General features: G+C 48.1%; 2 protein-coding genes across 2 annotated transcripts in view; both read right to left on the minus strand.

Moving 5' to 3' along the window:
- The window catches only part of PER1 (period circadian regulator 1), a 370577-nt gene that overhangs the window by 199432 nt on the left and 150955 nt on the right, over positions 1 to 20190 (minus strand). The gene's annotated exons all lie outside the window — the stretch shown is intronic.
- The window catches only part of LOC142047485 (hydroperoxide isomerase ALOXE3-like), a 24155-nt gene continuing 22328 nt past the window's right edge, over positions 18364 to 20190 (minus strand). The window contains 1 exon segment of the mRNA XM_075070650.1: positions 18364 to 18543. Within this exon segment, the coding sequence (XP_074926751.1) occupies positions 18364 to 18543 (180 nt within the window).

The raw sequence follows: 20190 nt of genomic DNA on the forward strand, positions 1-20190 counted from the left end.
ACTGAAGAAATAATTTCCCATGTGGAACCATATCAAATGCCTCACTGAAATCCAGGGAGATTAGATCTACTGCCAAGTATCAGAGGGGTAGCCGTGTTATTCTGAATCTGTAAAAGCAGCAGAGAATCCTGTAGCAGGATATACAAAAACCTGTAGGAAAGCACTTCAACCTCCCTGGCCACACCATAGCAGACCTTAAGGTGGCCATCCTGCAGCAAAAAAACTTCAGGACCAGACTTCAAAGAGAAACTGCTTGAGCTTCAATTCATCTGCAAATTTGACACCATCAACTCAGGGTTGAACAAAGGACTGTGAATGGCTTTGCAATTAACAGAACAGTTTTGTCCTCCCTTGGTTTTCAACCTCAACTGCTAGAACAGGGCTCATCCTCCCTGATGTTGGAACTAACCTTCATTATCTCTAGCTTGCTTGCTAGCATTATATATACCTGCCCTGGAAATTTCCACTACCTTCATCTGAGAAGTGGGTATTCACCCCGATAAGTCATGCTCCAAAACATCTGTTAGTCCACACATCTGTTAGTCCAAGTGCCACAGGATTGCTCTGCTGCCTTTTATAGATCTAGTGCATTTCCTTGTCCAAAAAATCAGTTAGTGTCTCAAAGAAAGAGGTCAGTGTTGGTCTGCATGATCACTTTTTTGGTACATTTGTAATCCCAAACGATTTTATGTCCTTAAAGCTTTCTCTCCTCAAACTTTGTTCCAGTTTCTGGTGTAACAATTGAGGTCCAACTAACAGGGGTATCTAGAATCATAGAATCATAGAACTATCAGGTTTGAAAGGGACCTAAGACACGGCTATCTAGTCCAACCCCTGCCTTCGCAAGCGACCCCACCCCAACTAAATCCATCCCACCAGGGGCTTTGTCAAGCTGACAGGCCTTTTAAAAACTCTTAAGGAAGGAGAGTTCCACCACTTCCTAGGTAACCCTTCCAGTGCTCACACCCTCCTTAGTGAAATAGTGTTTCCTAATATCCAACCCAACTCCCCACTGCAACTTGAGACCATTGCTCCTTGTTCTATCATCTGTACTACTGAGAACAGTCTAGATCCATCCTCTTGTAACCCCCTTTCAGGTAGTTGAGAGCAGGCTATCATCCTCCCCCTCTCGCTCTTCTCTCTCTGCAGACTTACAATCCCAGTTCCCTCAGCCTTCTCCTCATAAGTTCAATCTGCTCCAGTCCCCTAATCATTTTTGTTGTTCCTCCGCTTGGACTCATTTCAATTTTTCTACATCCTTCTTGTAGTGTGGGGCCCAAAAACTCAACCCCAGACCACAGTTACTCCAGAGGAGGCGTCACTAGCGTCGAATAGAGCGGGAATATCACATCCTCGCATCTGCTGGCAGTGCCCCTACTTATACAGCCCAAAATGCCATTAGCCTTCTTGGCAACAAGGACCCACTGCTGACTCATATCCAGCTTCTCGTCCACTGTAACCCCTAGATCCTTTTTTGCAGAACTGCTGCCTAGCCATTCGGTCCCTAGTCTGTAAGAGTGCCCGGGATTCTTCTATCCTAAGTGCAGGACTCTGCACTTGTCCTTGTTGAACCTCATCAGGTTTCTCTGATCACTTCCCCCCGCCTCCTTAAAAATAGGTACTACATTAACAATTCCCTTGTCATAGGGAACGGCGCCCATGTTCACGGATTCATTAAAAAGGCTTGTGTCATGGTGTGTGGGCGAGTCAGGGCCCTGCACCCCCCTCTTCCTGCGATTCACTGTGACTCTCAGCCAGCCAGTAACACAGAAGGTTTATTAGCCGACAGGAACACAATCCCAAACAGGTTGTAGGTACAGACAACAGGACCCCTCAGTCAGTCCATCTTAGGGGGCAGGGAGCTTAGACCCCAGCCAGCTCCAAACTAAAACCCTCTTCAGCTGTCTCACCCAGCTGCCCCCGGCTCCTCCTTTGTCCAATTTCCCGGGAAAAGGTGTCACCTGGCCCCAACCCCCATCCTGGGCTCAGGTATCGTCCCACAAGTGAAGTCACGCCCTGATATCACCTAGGCAGACAACCCCAGTAAAACTCCCATGCAACATTCCCCCGTAAATCTGTCCCACCCCCTGCTCCGTCACAGCTTGCTGTCAGGTTTGCAGTTTGCCGTGCCAGTGCATTTAATATTCTTGGATGGCGAAGAGAGAGGACGTCTAGAAGACCAGAACATCTTTATGCTATAACACACTGCTGCACTCGAGCAGCAAATGAGTTGATCCTGACTTCGGGCCTGCATGTCAATGGGGTCCTGGCGTGACCCTAGAGCAGCGGAGGATGAGCAGGATGTGACGAAGTGGGCGTTTTCCCTCATTATGTTGTGAGCCAAGGTGAGTCTTGCTGTTTGGCATGACTGCTGTGTGTGCCTCAGTTTCCCTCTGTATTGCACCAGTGCCTGGGTGGTGGGAAAAAAGGTGCAGGACTTGTGCTGAGGCCCTCGGGGGCAGGTGAGGCTGCTCCAGCTGCCTGCACATAGGCTATGTCTGATTTCCTTTGGCACCAGAGGGAGATGCAACCGAGTGACACAGGAAGCGAGACCACAGGAAGAGGGAGAGTCCAGAGCGTCTGGGCCGGGAGTCCCCAAGATGGACTTGGCTGAAAGTCACTGATTTCTGTGGTAACAAGTTCTGTTCTAACAAGTTTTACCGGCTGGCTGAGAATCACATCTGACTGCGGAGCTGGGGGCAGGGCCCTCTGGCTTCCCTAGGACCCCATCTGGGCAGACTCGCTGGGGGAAGCGTGCGGGGGGACGGGGATGCTGGATGCCCCGAGGTCATATCCAGCTTCTCATCCACTGTAACCCCTAGGTCCTTTTCTGCAGAACTGCTGCCTAGCCCTTCGGTCTCTAGTCTGTAGCGGTGCCTGGGATTCTTCCATCCTAAGCGCAGGACTCTGCACTTGTCCTTGTTGAACCTTGTCAGATTTCTTTTGGCCCAATCCTCTCATTTGTCTAGGTCCCTCTGTATCCTATCCCTACCCTCCAGTGTATCTACCACTCCTCCCAGTTTAGTGTCATCTGCGAACTTGCTGAGGGTGCAGTCCATCCCATCATCGAGGTCATTGATAAAGATGTCAAAATCCACTGAGTCACAGAATTGTACTCGGGCGGCCAACCCTTTAATTAAAGATGACGTCACACGAGTAATCTGTCCAAGCAACATTGACAACCCTACGTTGTAGTGATTCAGCAGTTCGAAGCATCTTTCAGGGCGGCCTTGGGAGGCAGCTCTGGGGATCTCTGGCCCTTCAGAGCTCACACAGCTGAACAGATGCCGTTTCAGCTCCCGCCCCGCCTCAGCTCACCTCCGCCTCCTCCCCTGGGCGCACCGCCACGTCCTGCTTCTCCCCGCTTGTGCCGTAAACAGCTGATTCACACGGCAGGTGCTGGGAGGGAGAGGGGAGGAGGGGGAATGCAGCGCGCTTGGGGAAGAGGTGAGGCCTGGGTGGGGACTTTGGGGAAGGAGTTGGAATGGGGGCGGGGAAAGGGTGGAGTCGGGGCAGGGGGCGGCGGGGAAAGTTGGCGCCTACACCTCGGTGTGCAGGTCAAAAGGCCACAAGGAAGTGTTTTTCATGATGGTTGGGAAGTCAGCCATGCCCCCAAAATCCATTTGAAGGCCGAAAAAGAAATCGCTGACACCGATGGCTGAGTCCAGCCCTCATTCAGGCCCCTGCCTGCCACCCCTCTGGGCCATCAACTCCCAAATCGCCTTTCGCCAGCCCTCGCTTACAGACAAGAGCCCCAGCCTGAAGCCAATACTCACCAGCAACTACACAGCACACGACAAAAACACCAACCCAGGAACCAAACCCCGCTACAAACCCCGGTGCCAACTCTGTGCACTTGTCATCGGACCTAACCACCTCAACCACACCATCTGGGGCTTGCTCACCTGCACATCTACCAACGTGATCTAGGCCATCATGTGTCAGCAATGCCTCTCTCCCACGTACATTGGCCAAACCGGACAGTCTCCATGCAAAAGAATAAATGGACACAAATCTGACATCAGGAGTCATAACATTCAAAAACCAGTGGGAGAACACTTCAACCTCCCTGGTCACTCAATACCAGACCTCAAAGTGGCAATTCTTCGACAAAACAATTCAAAACCAGACTCCAATGTGAAGCTGCAGAACTGGAATTAATTTGCAAACTGGAGACCATCAGATTAGCTCCGAATAAAGCCTGAGAGTGGTTGGGTCATTACAAAACCTAAACTTAATTTCTCCAATACTCATTTCCCCCCACTGTTACTCCCACCTTCTTGTCAACTGGCTGCAATGGGCCAGTCTCTTACTGCTTCCAAAGTTATTTCTCCTCCCTTGGTATCCGGCTGTTAATTGATTTATCTCGTTAACACCCCACATCCTTTCATGGATTTCTACCTGCTGCTGCATCTTTTACTTCATACAGCTGATGAAGTGGGTTTTAGCCCACAGAAGCTTATGCCCAAATAAATTTGTTAGTCTCTAAGGTGCCACAAGGACGTGTCTTCTTTTTTCTTCCTAAAATAGAGCATTTCTCTCTCATCCTGAGAAGTAACGAGGTGCTTGGGATGTGCAGTTTAATAAGAAAAAAGAAATTACAGTTGGGCATCCGGCTTTTCTTCTGCTCTGATCTGCACACCTGGCAGCCCTGCCTGGCTCAGTGGGGTCGCACTGGGTATAACTCTGCCTTTCCCCAGCCCTGCTTCACTCAGGTACCTTGTGTCTAGCTTCCTGCAGCCAAGCCCATCTCCCCCTATAGCTAGAGAGAGACTCATGTCTGCCCCTTCTCTGCCCTGTTATGGGGCCAGCTGAGTCTGTTTGGGGCGTGGCCCCAGCTGCAGCCACTTCTCCCAATCAGCCCAGCCTAAAAGTTGCTTTCTCCAGCCACAACCCCCTCCCAGGGCCGTTTTTAACTCTTCAGGGCAGGAGCAGGGGTCCACCCCACTACACTGCTCTATGCTCGTCTACTTTTTACCGGCCATAAGGGTGAGCAATTGGGGTCACAAGTAGCAAGCAGGGGTGGGGTCTTGGGGAAACAGGTAGCACCGGGGCGAGGCATCAGGGGGACAGGGAGGCCCAGGGGGCAGGACCTCGGCTCAGGTGTTGGTGGCCCCCCACTTTTAGGAAGCTTCCACTGCACCTGTCTGAAAGGGACCCCAAGACATCACCAAGTCAAGCCCCCTGCATTGATGCAGGACCAAGTAACCTTGTAACTAGAGCTAGGTGACATTTTCCACCTGAAACTTTTATTTTGGTGAAAAATGCAGATTCAGTGACTCCAAAATGCATCATGGATTCATGTCAATTTCACCAAATTGTTCATTTAAAAACTACATCTTTCTAAAATCCTCAATCATTTGAAATGGCCAGTTTTGATTTTTTTGAAACAAAGGTTTCCAATTTTCCATTTGAAATGATTGTTTCGAAATTGACTTAAATTTTATTTCTTAAAATTCTTTTTTTTTTTTAAAAAGGCACACAATTTAAATGAAATGTTTCAAATTAAAACATGAAAAGTTTCAGTGTTTTGCTTTGAAAAGATTCATTTCAAAATCCCCTTTCATTGGATGAAATAAAAACCCTATTTTTTTAAAAGCTTGTGATCAAAATGAAACGTTTAATTTTGTCGAAACGAAACATTTAATTCACCCCCAAATGGATTTGGTTTTGAGCTTTTGATTCACAGAAAATTTGGAAAATTGTTTCATGAGGAACCAGATTTTTTTCCCCAATGTTTTAGAATTGCCAAAGAGCTGAAAAAAATCTGTTTCCCCCATTTCCCAGTGCTTCAGATAATAGACAATTGCAAAGAGAGAGCTTGTTTGCAATCAGCAAAAAGTAAAATCTTATTCACAAGTCAAGAGTGTGATAGGCAGGGATCCTTTCAACATAACAATGACTAATTAATAGTCTGGCAAAAGGAAGTCAGTGTGAAAGATCTGAGGTCTCTTGCAGCTTCAGTGATGATGCAAAAAGTTACCAAGCAGATTTTACAGCCCTGATATTTCCAAAGTTTAAAAAAAACCCACCAACTTTTAAAAAGATAAACTTCTTTCTCCATCATAAACACACTAAAAGGGCCCTAGCCCTTATTAAAAATAAAGTCAGTTGCCGGTTGCCTTTTAAAAAAATGTAGCAACCTACATCAGAAATCACTGCATGGAATTTGGAAGGAGGAGCACAGGTTACTGGAGGGAAGTGTTTGGAGCAGTCACCGGGAATTCAGTCTGCATGCCCATGGCTGGAATGATGCCACCGTTGCATCACCTCTATAAGTAGTTCTCAACAAACAGCCAGTGCAGTTGCACAAGCACGGCGTCATCTCCTCTCATTACCCAGCACATGGCCCATGAAACAAACCCCACCTGGATTCTCTTCAGCAGATGACTCACCAAGCCATGGTCCACACTTCAAAGTTAGGTTGACGTAGCTACATCGATCAGGGGTGTGAACTAAAACTCCTGACCTACCTCGTTCCGCCAACATACATCCCTAGTGTAGACGCAGCTCTCTCAAGGGAAGTGATGTCCCCCCACCTACGGATAACCCCATTCCACAGGTGTATGTGGTGTCTACACTCTCTAGCATAGACACAGCCTTTATGATTGGTTTCCCCATCCATATTCAAGTAATAGACTTCTGCACAGAGCCCAGAACTTGCGGTGGGGTTGGATCTTCTAGACCAGCGGCTCTCAACCTTTCCAGATGACTGTCTCCATTTTGGGAGGCCGATTTGTCTGGCGTAGCCCCAAGTTTCACCTCCCTTAAAAAAGACTCGCTTACAAAAGCAGACAGCAAAATACCAAAGTCTCACAGCAGACGGTGACTTAAAAAATGCTTAACTTTCTCCTTGTTATCAGATCATTATAAAATACATCGATCAGAATATAAATATTGCCTTTACATTTCAGTGTATAGTCTACAGAGGAGTCTAAACAAGTCATGGTATGAAATTTTGGTTTGTACTGACTTTGCTCGTGCTCTTTCTGTAAAACCAGGCAAATTTCTAGATGAGTTGATGGACCACCTGGAAGACCTCGGCATACCCGCTGGGGCACATGTCCCCCTGGCTGAGAATGAATGGTACACACAGTGGCAAAGCCCGAAATGTTAGCCTTCATCTTCATTCTCATCCTGGCATCTCCCCCAACACACTCAGGCCGGGGTAAAGTGTTACAGTGTTACACTGAAGTTCATACCCACTGATGATGGTTTTTCCCCCTTTGTGTTATTTGAACATCCTTGCCCTGTCACTTTGGGGGTGCTCCGCTTTTCACAGGCCAACTCGTTTGTTCTCAGGCCACTCGGTACCAATATATGTCGCTTCCTTGCCTTCAGGACATCTCAGAGATTTCACCCTGGTAACCAACACTCATCTGGCGGGGTCCCACGCCTTTCTGAGATCTTCTTGACCAAACGCAGCCATAGTCAAACCATCGGCACATCACGAACATAGACACAAGAGCAGTGGATGTATTGTGCTGATCGGTCTTAAAGCTGAATGCCTAATTTGGCTAAGCTAGCCATAGTCTGGAGGTTCGGGGCTATGGCAGGGGATAGGGGGAGGACATTGGGGGCTTGGGCAGAAGGGGTGAGGCTGGGGGTTAGCCTTCCTGAAGATGGACACCCAAGGCAACCATGACGGCTGGTGAAAGACACACATCTCATCACAATAGGGCTGTTAACAGCTGGTGACAAGTAATTTATTCCTAACAAGAAGTGGCAGGCAATGATTAACCACCTGCATATGGGTTGCATCAAGGCATTCAAAAAACAAAAGAGACAAAGCGAGGTAGATAATATATGGCCAGGTGTAAGTCAACACACAGAGAACAGCTGAGGGCAGAATGTGGAGTATGCCAGGAATCTAGGAGGGGTAACCGAAGAAAACCATGATCTCACGAGGATCCAGATTTACCAAGACACAGGATAGCTTCAGATGTTTTTGACTTCGGCAGACACTCATATCTACCACTAGTGCACATGATAGCTTCATCACCGATTGCTAGCCAAGTTGGTCAGGACACAGCCCCATATTCCAGATGTCCTAAACCACTGACTGCCCGAGTAGGGGTTAGTTTTAGGGTTAGGGATGGAGTATAGGGTTACATTTATGGGTAGTGGTTAGTTTTAAGGTTAGGGATGGGGTACAGGGTTACAATTAGAGTTAGGACTTAGTTTGACAGTTGGGGAGGTGGTATAGGGTTATAGTTATGATTAGGGGAAAAAACAACAGGAGTACTTGTGGCACCTTAGAGACTAACAAATTTATTTGAGCATAAGCTTTTGTGGGCTACAGCCCACTCTATCGGACATTAGTTTTACCTTTAGGGCTGGGGTATAGGGTTACATTTATTGGTAGGGGTTAGTTTAGAGTTAGGGATGGGGTATAGGGTTACACTTATGGGTAGGGATTAGTTTCATAGTTAGGGATGAGGTATAGGGTTATAGTTATGATTAGGGATTTATTTTAGTGATGGGGCATACGGTTACATTTATGGGTAGGGGTTAGTTTAGGGTTAGGAATTGGGTATAAGTTTACAGCTATGGGTAGGGGTTAGGTTTAGGGTTAAGGATGGGTTATAGGGTTACAGTTACTGGATTATAGCAGTGGTTCTTAACCTGGGATGGATGCACCCCCTAGAGGTGCGAGATGCCCTTTCTGGGTGTGTGAAACATGCCAGATTTGTTTAGAAGGTAAATCATCAAAAACACAACTACTTTGTTTGATCAAACCTATTAATATTATTTTTTTGATGATTACTGCATTAAATTTTTACTATGAAATGAAAATAAATATATAATTCTCTCTCATTCATCAGTTATGTTATATCTAGGTTTAAAGAACAAATCTACTGCACCAATTTCTGATAAGGGGTGCAAGAACTTATGTTTGAGAACCAAAGGGGTGAAGGCTCCAGTAAAGGTTAAGAACCCCAAGGTTATAGGGTTACAATTATGGGTAGGGATTAGTTTTAGGTTTATGTAGTGGAGTGGTCACCCGCTCCTGGGAGACAGGCAGCAGGTCCCAAAACTCCCTTGTCTGTGATGAGTGGCTGATACTTCAGTCTGCCCCAGGGAGTGGGGGCCAGTTGGTGACTGGCAGTAGCCTACTATGGAGGTGAGGTGGGGATAGGGGGTGGGGATTCCCCAGAGATGGGAGACCCCAAGAGTCAGGGGTGTGTGGCTGGGGACACCGGAATCCAGGGAGGGACATGGGGGCCCAGCGGCAGTGGGACATTGGCCTTCAGAGGGCACTCCAAGGCTGGAAAAAGACCTAATTCCCAGGACGACGGCAGGAGGCACCACAGAGGTGAGTCCCGCATCGCTTACAATTGGTGGAGAATGGGGGCAGAAGCAGTTTGCCCCGACACAAGGGGCCAGGGCAAGGACCGTGAACCACGGCCTGAGAGAAGCAAGGGGATAATGGAGCCGGGTGATGCGGAGGTGTTCTTCGCGGAGGGTTGCTGTGCCATTCTAGGCTGGGCTCCAGGGTCTGGTCCCCTGAACAAAGGGGCAGTCCCACAGCCTGAGAGGCTTGAGAAATTTATGCAAGAGCTCAGGGAGACTCAGTGGGAGACAATGGGAGGCTCAGTGGGCCCTGCAGGCGCAATTGGGGCAGCTGGCAGAAGAGCAGCGAGCCCTGGGGAAAGTCCAGTGGAGGGAGTTCCCAAAAGACAGCTGAGACTGGTGGGAGAAGCCCAACGCTGGGGTCAGGAGACCCGGGTCAGAGCGACAGACATGTTACACCTGTGGGCGGCACAGAGGTGTGAGGGTAACTTGTCCCTACTGGGACAGGGGCAGGGAGCCTCACCCAGGATGAAGGAAGGGACAAGCCCCTATGAGAGGCCACCCGGCAAGGGAAGCCAGGAGGCGAAGAAGGTGTTGGGCCTGTGGATGGCAGGGGCACCTATGGAGGAAGTGCCTTGCCCCAGGGAGCCCCGCCCAGGGTAGCCCAGGCCCTGAGAAGGACCAGCGGAGGAAGAAGGGCCCAAGGCAGCAAAGAGCCGGCAATGAACTGGGGCCACATAAAAAGGAACTGCCCACTAGGAGGGCAAACTCCGGTGGAGGGGCCTGAGGACCCAAACGAGTCAAGGTCCAGCCAGGCAGCTGCTGCAGAGAGGGCGGTAGACCTGCCCAGGAGCCACCCGCGGCGGATGGCGGACAAGGAGACTGGGACAGGGTGGTCCCCACAAGAGGCCGGGACCCAGGCGGTGGTGGAGCAGGTCGCAGTAGGCACCCAGACCCTGAAGGAAGAGGGCCTGGGGGAGTCTGGCCTGTGTGCGCGGCTGGAGGCTACCCAGTGGGCCCTCTGCGAGGCCGAAGCGAGTGCTGTGGACCTCGCTAAAGGATATGCGGCCATCATGGATGAAGAGGTCCACTTGCGGAAGCAGCTGGAGAAGTCCGAAAAAAAGTGGGCGGCTCTGGAGGCGCATGGGTGACAGGTCCAGGCCAGGAGACTACCCTACCCCCAGGGATAGTTATCTTGGGGGGAGTAGCGGGGTGGTCACCCGCTCCTGGCCTGAAAGGGGTTAAAGGTCAGCCCTTGGAGAGGGCTGGGAGCCATTGGGAAGGCAGCCTCAGCTGTGGCCATTGTTGTGTATTTGGTTGTCATGCTTTTTGTCCCTGTGGCAACTGAGCTAGATTATTAGGAGATAGCCCAGCCAGCTTCGACCGGCTAGCTGAGCTCCGTGTCTGTAAATAAATGGTAGCTTTTTTAGCTGTCTGCTCTCTGGCCTCAAGTGATTTCTTCCTAAACCGGCTGCCCCCAAGGATATAACAGGTGGCGACAAGGATGGGATCCCGGTGCTGCCCCAGCAACAGAAGGAAGCAGAAGTCAAAGGTAAAGAACAAATAAACAGACAAAAAACTGCTTGTTGACTGTGAAAGTGAAACTAAAAATCATGGCTACTCTGACCAGGCCACTGGAATCTTTTGATGAGAATATAGTGCAATGGCAGGTGTATACCGAACGTTTTGAGCTTTTTGTTATTGCAAATGACATTACAGAAGAGAAGAAGGTGCCAGTATTCTTGTGTTGTAGGGGCTAAAACCTACTCCCTGCTACGCAGCTTACTACACCCTGTTAAGCCTGAGGCTAAATCTTACAGTGACATTGTGGAAATCCTGGGGTCCCATTTTCCCCCCAAACCAATGGTAATTGCTGAAAGATATCGGTTCCACAAGAGAGACTGAAAAGAAGATGAAACAGTTGTACAATCTGTAGCAATTTTAAAAAAGCTAGAAGAACACTGAATTTAAGGAGATGTTAAATGATGCCCTGCGTGACAGGTTAGTGTGTGGCCTCGACAGTGAAGCTATATGGAAACGCCTACTGACAGAGGCTCAGCTTAGCTTACAGAAGGCTGTTGATATTGCTGTCTCCATGGAACTGGCTACAAGAGAGGCGCGATACATCGGTGCATCCCCTAGGGTGCAAAAAGTGTCACAAGAACCGACCCACAAAACTGTGCAGAGTCAGGAATGTTACCGCTGTGGTAAGCCAGCTCACCAGGCATCAGAATGCTGGTGTAAGGACCTGGTGTGTCGACACTGTGGCAAAAAGGGACACATTGAGTGTGCCTGTAAAACAAAAGAAAGAGAGGCCTGTGGTCTGGCCGACAAAAAGAGGAACCCTGCATACCCTAGAGCAGACCCAGGATGATCAAAGTGACACCTCATCGCAAGAGGAAGTGCCATTGCCTGTTTTGTCTTTGGCAGTGGGCTCACATGAATACTGGGTAACCCTGTTGTTGGATGACAGAGCTATACACATGGAACTGGACACCGGTGCAGCCGTCTCGCTGGTCTCCGAGACTGTGTATAAAGAAAAGCTACAGCATCTTCTGCTTAAGGCAACAAAAACAGTTCTGAAGACGTATATGGAAGAAGCTGTGCCTATATTGGGCACTATTGATGTTAAGGTGGAGCTCAATGGACAATGCTAAATTGCCACTGTTTGTGGTGAGAGGTAACTACCCAGCCTTAATGGGTAGGTCTTGGCTTGGGAAGATTCAGCTGAACTGGGCAGAAGTGCACCGGATGACTAAAGAAGAAACCAGTCTAACCCCTATACTAAGGAAACATGCTGCTGTTTTTGGAGATGATTTGGGAAGTATGAAGGGAATCACTGTGACATTGAACATTAAACCTGACAGTCCACCAAAATATCTGAAAGCCCGAACTGTGCCATATGCCATCAGGCCAAAAGTTGAAGCAGACCTGGAGCGCCTGGTCACCAATGGAGTCCTAATACCAGTTACCCATAGCTCATGGGCCACTCCTATCGTCCCAATAGTGAAGAAAGATGGCTCTCTCCGGATTTGCGGTGATTTTAAAGTCACTGTCAACCCAGTGTTGTGGGCAGAGCAATACCCGCTTCCCCGCATCGATGACCTCTTCGCAGGCCTGGCTGGGGGACAAAAGTTCAGTAAGATTGATCTGAGTCAAGCATATTTACAGATGCACGTCGATGAAAAGTCCCAAGAGCTGTTGACTATTGTGACTCATAAGGGGCTTTATTGATACTGTCGCCTACCCTTCGGAATAACGTCTGCTCCCGCCCTGTTCCAGAGGGCTATGGACCAGATCTTGTGTGGCTTGTCAGGAGTTCAGTGCTATCTGGATGATATCCTGGTCACTGGAAGGAATGAAGAGGATCACTTAAAGAATTTAGAGGCTACCCTACAGAGACTGGAAGAGTATGGCCTACGAGTTCACAAAGACAAGTGTGAATTCTTCCAGCCCTCTGTTGAATATTTGGGACACATCATTGATGCTGTGGGTTTTCATAAGGCCCCTGCAAAAGTTAAGGCTATCGTGGAGGCTCCCCCACCTCGAAATGTAAGCCAGCTGTGCTTGTTTCTAGGACTATTGAACTATTATGGAAAGTTCATCTCACAGTTAGCCACACTGCTAAAACCACTTAGAATCAGAGAATATCAGGGTTGAAAGGGACCTTAGGTCTCAAGGACACACACACACACACACACACGCTGTAACAGTAGGCTGAGAGCATTCTCAACATTTCTATTTACCCAAAGTCCGAAATGCTTTTGAGGAATCAGTAACCAGCTTTCCGGGGACCCTCCTTCCGTCCAGTTGCTGGGGAGTTTAGATGCCCAATCCTTGCCCAAAGAAAAGCTTCCTCGGACTATTCCAAAGTATGTTCTTTCGCCTAGTCTTTTACAGCTAACTTAAACGAAGCACAGATCTCATAGGGATTCCTAGTGGGTTGCCATAGTAAACCTGGTGGGTCACCAATTCTCCTAATTTCATCAAACGACTCGTTATCTCTCATCAGCAAAGCATTTCTAATCATAGCCATATTTCAGAGGCACTTAAACCCGAGGTCGGCTCTCCAAACATTCCTTCTGTTCTCATGATTCATTAACTCCCTGCCCACCCTCCCAGTCCAATTAGAAAAAGTGCAAACACGCAGTTGTATGGTATTGCCTCTTGAGGCCTAAGATTATTCCTACCTACGTGGAATCTGGTCTTCAGCCAACAGTGGCTGGACACAAGATGGCTGACTGCAGTCCTGCCAAGTTCTGGGGTTACTCGCAGGAATGTCAAATCCGGGGGTGTTACAAGCTCCCTTCAGCAAATCCACCCGAGCTTGAGACCTCAGAGGGACGTCTACCCCCAAAGGGAGCACTGCATCTTGCCATCTCTAGCATGGGAAGCAACTCTCAGGCAGCGTTGTGAAAGCGGTCCAGTTTATTAGAAGTCTGGAACCCAGCTCACTTGGGTAGTGAAAAGCCAGCAGCAAGTTACAGCCTGGTCCCTCTTGGTCGGCCGAGAGCCCTCTTTTTCTGGTCCCAGTTCAGGAGAATCTCCAACTTCCAGCAGCCCACACTTAACAACTCCTCACCTGGCCCCCTTTCAGCCCTTTGTTCTTGTTCTCTGGCAAACCCAGCTGGCTTCTTGTGGAGCGGTGGATCATCTGTAGTTGTTAGTTGCTAGGTACCAGGCAATTGTAGTGGCTATTGTCTTCTCTGACTCTCCAGGCAGGCAGGTGTCCACCACACCTTACAGGGTTTACTCTGCAGAGAGTCAACAACCTTTTCCCACCACCAAGTTAACTATGCAGCACATTGTGTGTCAGTTCCCCCTGATGGTATTCAGACAAAACATCACAGAAAATTCCCCCTCCATCACACAAGGCATCTCTGATTTGTCACTTTCCCCTGCTTATTCATCACAGGATCACGTTCACGCTCTTAGGTGCGGCATCTCGCTGGGGTCTCATGTTTAGTTGCTGTCTACCAAGACCAACCTGCTCTGGTCATGAATTGTAGCACCTCAAGCTACCCACCAAGACAATGATCCACCGTGGGGCACCGCTAAGATAGCTGATGAACAAGACAGACTCGTCCCCAAGACGTTCTCATGCTCAACGAGGAGCAAAGAATTGAGACCAGGATGCCCGAGTTGAGAGGGGAATTCTTTGGGGAACGTTTTCTGTCCCGTGTCATGCAGGAGGTCACAGTAGATGATCACAATGGTCCCCGCTGGCCTTGGTATCTATGAATCTAAGACATGGAAAACCTATGGGTGCCTCTGTTTCTGATGCGCCTTAAAAAGGCTCCGGTTTTGAGCAGAACATGGCCCTTTGGGAAAATTAACTTTCTTAAGGTGTCTTCAATCAACTCTTCTGGACCCCCAGATTCTCAAACCGCTTTTGCAAATATCAGACGTGATGACAGAAGTGCGGGCCACCTTCGCCCAGCAATATGTGTCTGTGCAGAATAATCCAAATCACAAGGAGACGGTGCCCACAGCACCTGATAGAGGGATGAGCAGCTGAACCAAGACGCCACCCCAGGCAAGGGGGTGGCAAATGGAAGGAAAATGATAAGGAGACGTGTACGGGGAAACAATTTCCTAATAAGGAGACTTGGAACCTTTTTACTCGGAAATGACGACACCTGCCCACGGGATTTGCCTCGAGTACAACAGGCAGTGTCCACGCCCGCTCCTTCGCTGGTGTGAAACCCGGAGGTAAAGGAGCCCTGTGACTGCTGTGAAACTGGGGCAGTGTTTCCCCCAGGAATTGAAATTGGGGGGGGGGGTGTTCGAAGTTACAGATGGGGGGTCAGGACTGATGAGCGGTGAGACTGAGGGATGAAGGGGGGCTGTATGGCACCATAGTAAAAACTGAAAAATGTTTTAAGACCATTTTATTAGATTTAACTCATGTTTTGAAATCATCACACAAATTAAAGTTGGCTACTCAAGCCTTCTATGAAGCACGACATCTACATCCTTCTTGGTTTCTTGTCATAACTGTGCACAACTCTGTTAATGAACTTCATGAATGCAACGCGTTCATCTTTGGTGGCTTCTCGTGTGTCTGGTACTTCCATTCCTTCAATTGATATGCTCATTAGCTCATTCACGTGATCAGGCAGAAGGCGACTTCTTTCGGAACACAAAATTCTATTCAATGATGAAAAAGACACTCAACTGTAGCTGTTGTGACTGGGAGTAGCAAGAGATGAATTCCTACTTCTTTCAGCCCAGGAAACAGAACACAGAGATCGGGTCGAGCCACTAGTGATGATAAAAAGAAGTTGAAGTCAAATCTTCATTCATTCGTCGTATGACATTCCACTCTGTGTTCAAATTCTCTGTTCTGTCCTGAGCACATGGCAGCCCCACTGCTGGTAGTGCCTCACTTCACTCAACTGTCGGTGTTTTATAGAACAGAGATCTGTAAAAGCTACGTAGAAGTTGACTAGAATCTAGAAGTTGCTGTTGTAGATTTTTAAGAATCGAGTCTGTGTACTTTTTCAGTTGTCTTAAACACTTCTTGTCCTCGTCACTCATGCCTTCATTAGTAAACTTCTGGACTGAAGTCTTCGCATCTTCCAGTATTTTTTCAATGGATAGCTCTCTGATTGATCCAAATGTAGCTTCTATTGCTGGACAAAGATCTGCTACTGTTGTAGCAGATGCCTGGGTCATTAAACAGTGCCATCCAAGTGGTTTCAACAGCAGACTTACAGGAGAGAGAATGGCAATAATCTTCTCTGAACGTAGTTGCAAAAGTAATCCACCAGCCTCACTACTTAGATCCATCCCATCTTGGTAGATACTTTCCAAAGCCAGTAATAACGGCTGGTGTAATTTTAAGACAACAGCCAAGGATTGGCTCATGAGAAAGCCAGCGGGTTTTCCCAGGTTGGACTAATTTGAACTTCAGTCCCAGCGTATCTTCTATATTTTGCAAGATATTCAGTCTTTTTGGACTCTTGCTGAAAAAAGAATATCATGAAGATATTAAATTTATAGCTTTTAAAATGTCTTTTGAAGAGTCTTCAGCTTGTGCTAGCGCTAGTTGGAGTAGATGGCCTCTGCAGTGTGTATAGGAGAGATTAGAGTTACACTTTTCTCTGAGCAAAGCTTGTGCTCCACCATGTCTTCCAGAGAAGTTTGCAGCTCCATCAGATGCACAAGCAGCCATCTGTTTGGGGTCCAATTGACAAGCATTTAACTCTTCTAAGATGTGGGTTGTCGCAGATGCAGCCGATGCGTCTTCTATAACTTGAACATCTAGAAATGCATGTACTGGCCTACCCCCTACATCAAGATATTGTACACAATGAGTTAATATTTGATACCCATTTGCATCAATGCATTCATCAGCCGTGTATGCAAATTTTTTGAATGTGGTGAGAGAGTTCGTCACTTTTTCAACTGTTGAGTCTTTCACTGTTGCACTGCATGTTTCAAGCCAGTCAGCTGAGTTTCTTGCAGAAAGATAGTGAGCATTTGCTGGTCTTGTTCAGAACCAGTGTTCAACTTCAGGATGAACAAGTGACAATGCACTTAACATTGGCCTCCCAGCTTGTAGTATGTGGTATCTCTTGCTTAAATAGAAAGTAGGATGCCATGGCCATGTTTGTTCACATGTCTCTTGAGGTTCCACCAGGATCACAGTGATTTCAGCTGAGCTCTCAGAGGGGTATTGCCAGCAGATAGAGGGATGTGATCATTCCCCTCTATTCGACATTGGTGAGGCCTCCTCTGGAGTACTGTGTCCAGTTTTGGGCCCCACACTACAAGAAGGATGTGTGGCTTTTTTTGGCACTGTGGCATTGTTCATTGTGCCACTGTTCACTAGGGAGGTGGTGGAATCTCCTTCCTTAGAGCTTTTTAAGGTCAGGCTTGACAAAGCCCTGGCTGGGATGATTTAGTTGGGGATTGGTCCTGCTTTGAGCAGGGGGTTGGACGAGACACCTCCTGAGGTCCCTTCCAACCCTGATACTCTATGATCCTAGAGGGAAATCTCGCTGCTAGTGCAGACTAGGCCCTCTCTTCCTCTTAGCCCTGATTATCAGTGATTTCAGCTGTAGTGGTCACTTAACAGAACGAAAGACTATCTATGGAGCCTAATCAGCTCTGTCTTTAAACAGTGGAGAGGGGCAGGTCAAAAGTACTCGTGACTCAGGCAGACCATCCAGCAAAAACACCTGTCTCAATGCCCTCAATCAGCATAAGCTAAGTACAGTTCTACTGCCCTTTACTCGCACAATAAGAATAACATTTCATCCCTCCTGCCCCAGCCAAAATCTATCACTTGGGTAACACAGCTCTGTTTGCTGGATACCCAGGTAGATTAGGTGTGAGTGTAAATACAATCTGATCTTCAAGCTTTTCCCCCCAGACCCCAGCTCATCCCTGGCTGTCAGGAAAAGCTCATTTAGCCTTTGCTTACAAATCGTAATTTGGCCAACATCACCGAAACGAATGCACTGACATCGTCATAAAAACATCAGGGGTCTAAGGAAGCTAGTCTATGTTCATACTTTTCAAATCTATGATACTTTTGCAGATACACGTATTTTATCATACACGTTTTATGCTTTTAAAGAATATATTAATGTTTCAATTTCAATTCACATTTCCAAACAATCACTAAATTGGCAACACTGCATGCAACTAATTCACAAAACAGGGGGGTCAGGGGGGGAAATTCAGGGGGGTGTAGGGAAATGGGCGTCTCTCCATTGGAGTCAATGGGGCTAAACCCCAGCTCGTGTCAATGGACGTCTCTCCATTGAAGTCAATGGGGCCAGACCCCAGCTGGTGTCAATGGGCGTCTCTCCATTGGAGTCAATGGGACCAGACCCCAGCTGGTGTCCATGGGCGTCTCTCCATTGGAGTCAATGGGGCTAGATCCCCAGTGGGTATGATTCACCCTTGCTCCATCAGGCTGGATGCATGTTCTCAGGATGCCGGTGAGCATTTGGCGCTGTGCTGTGGAGATGCTGTTGCCTGTTACTACAAGGGTATTCAGTAGTGGGTGAGGGGTTCTCCATCGCTGGGCAGTCGGAGGGGTGGCACCTCTGGGTGTTATATAGCGGTGCTGTTCTCTATGTTAGGAGGATACATATAGTTGTAGCTCAGACTCAGCGACCGGTTCCTCTCCTCAATTTCCTGGGAGATTTCTGCTAGGCGATCCTGGAAGGCAGCCATGAGCTGCTTTGGCCCGTGTTCGGTAAAATGCTCATCAGGATATGTCCCCAGCGGTCTCTGGAAGGGAATAGGAAGAGTGGTGAATGCAGAGGCATCAAAATCACTGAACTCCCGGGATCAATTCCAAGGCTGCATTCTTATTACTCCAAGGCAGGAGAGGTTTTCCCTGGGAATTTGAGATAGCAAAGGCACTGGGGCACTGAGTGGTGGAGCTCTGCATGCAAGAGAAACAGACACTGAAACAGCACAGAGCCAAGGAGACAGCCAGAACAAGCTTTGGGGGTGTGGCCCTGGGACAAAGCCTAGAGAGAGAGAAAGTTTTTGAGCTGAGTGCTAGTTGGAAGGAGGCTTGGAACTGTGACCAAGGAAATTGCCTCCTGTTCTTTGAGTCCTCCAGACTTTGCAAATAAACACGATTCTATCAAAGAAACACCTGGATCCGTCACCAATTTCTCTTCCTGATGGCAACAATCCACACCAGCAGCTGAGTAAATATTTTCCACCCAAACTTCTCTTTTCTTTGAGGAAAAAAATGTACATTTGGTGACACCAGAATATTTTCTGAATTATCCCTTTTGCCAAAGAGTTAATTTAAAAATAAAACTGAAAAAAAAAATTCAACCCATTTCGAGTTTTCCTTTCCAAATGACTTTTTGTGTCGAACGTTCCAAAATGTCCACAAAAAATGCTCAGAATCGAGAGGAAACATTGAACAAAAGGGTTTGTTTGAGCCTCCAAATGATTTATTTTCAACTTTTCAAAATCACCGACAAACCAAAAATTGTAGGCAGTGTTGTAGCCGTGTTGGTTCCAGGATATGAGAGAGACAAGGTGGAGGAGGTTATATCTTTTACTGGATCAACTTTCCTTGGTGAAAAAGCTCGAAAGTTTGTCTCTCACCGACAGAATTTGGTCCAATAAGAGATATTCCCGCACCCACCTTGTCTCTCTAACAAACCAAAAAAGTCACCGATTCACCCATCTCTGTCATTGGAGATTTTTAAGAGCAGGTTGATCAGACACCTGCCAGGGATGGTCTAGATAATACTTAGCCCTGCCATGAGTACCGAGGGCGGGACTAGGTGACTTCTCGAGGTCCCTTCCAGTCTTACAATTCTATTATTCCAACTGCAAGGTCCAAAATTTTGGTTAAACTGCTTGAGTCAGAAATGGTTAAAAATACTCAGGGTGCTCTGGAGGGAACTGGAGAGTACTTTATGTCTGAATAGTGGTTGAACCGGTGTCTGTAGGGAAAGACCTCTCCCCACCTCTTCTGAAAGGCCCCAGGCCTCTAAACAATAATCACATGCATGTCACTTTGGGAAATTTCCTCCCTGCCCGCACAGAGGCCACCAACGCCCACTATGTCCCACTGCCTGCCGAGCGGGTAACAAGAAAGAGGCTGAAACACCTGGGCCCATGTCCTCAAATCAGCAGCAGTTCCAATGGACCTCCTGCTGATTTACACCAGCTGGGATCTGGCCCCATTGATTCCCATGGAGAGATGCCCATTGACACCAGCTGGGATCTGGCCCCATTGACTCCAATAGAGAGACGCCCATTGACACCAGCCGGGGTCTGGCCCCATTGACTCCAATGGAGAGGCGCCCATTGACACCAGCTGGGGTCTGGCCCCATTGACTCCAATGGAGAGGCGCCCATTGACACCAGCTGGGGTCTGGCCCCATTGACTCCAATGGAGAG

Source organism: Chelonoidis abingdonii, chromosome 11 (genome assembly GCF_003597395.2).
Source record: "Chelonoidis abingdonii isolate Lonesome George chromosome 11, CheloAbing_2.0, whole genome shotgun sequence".
Lineage (NCBI taxonomy): Eukaryota > Metazoa > Chordata > Testudines > Testudinidae > Chelonoidis > Chelonoidis abingdonii.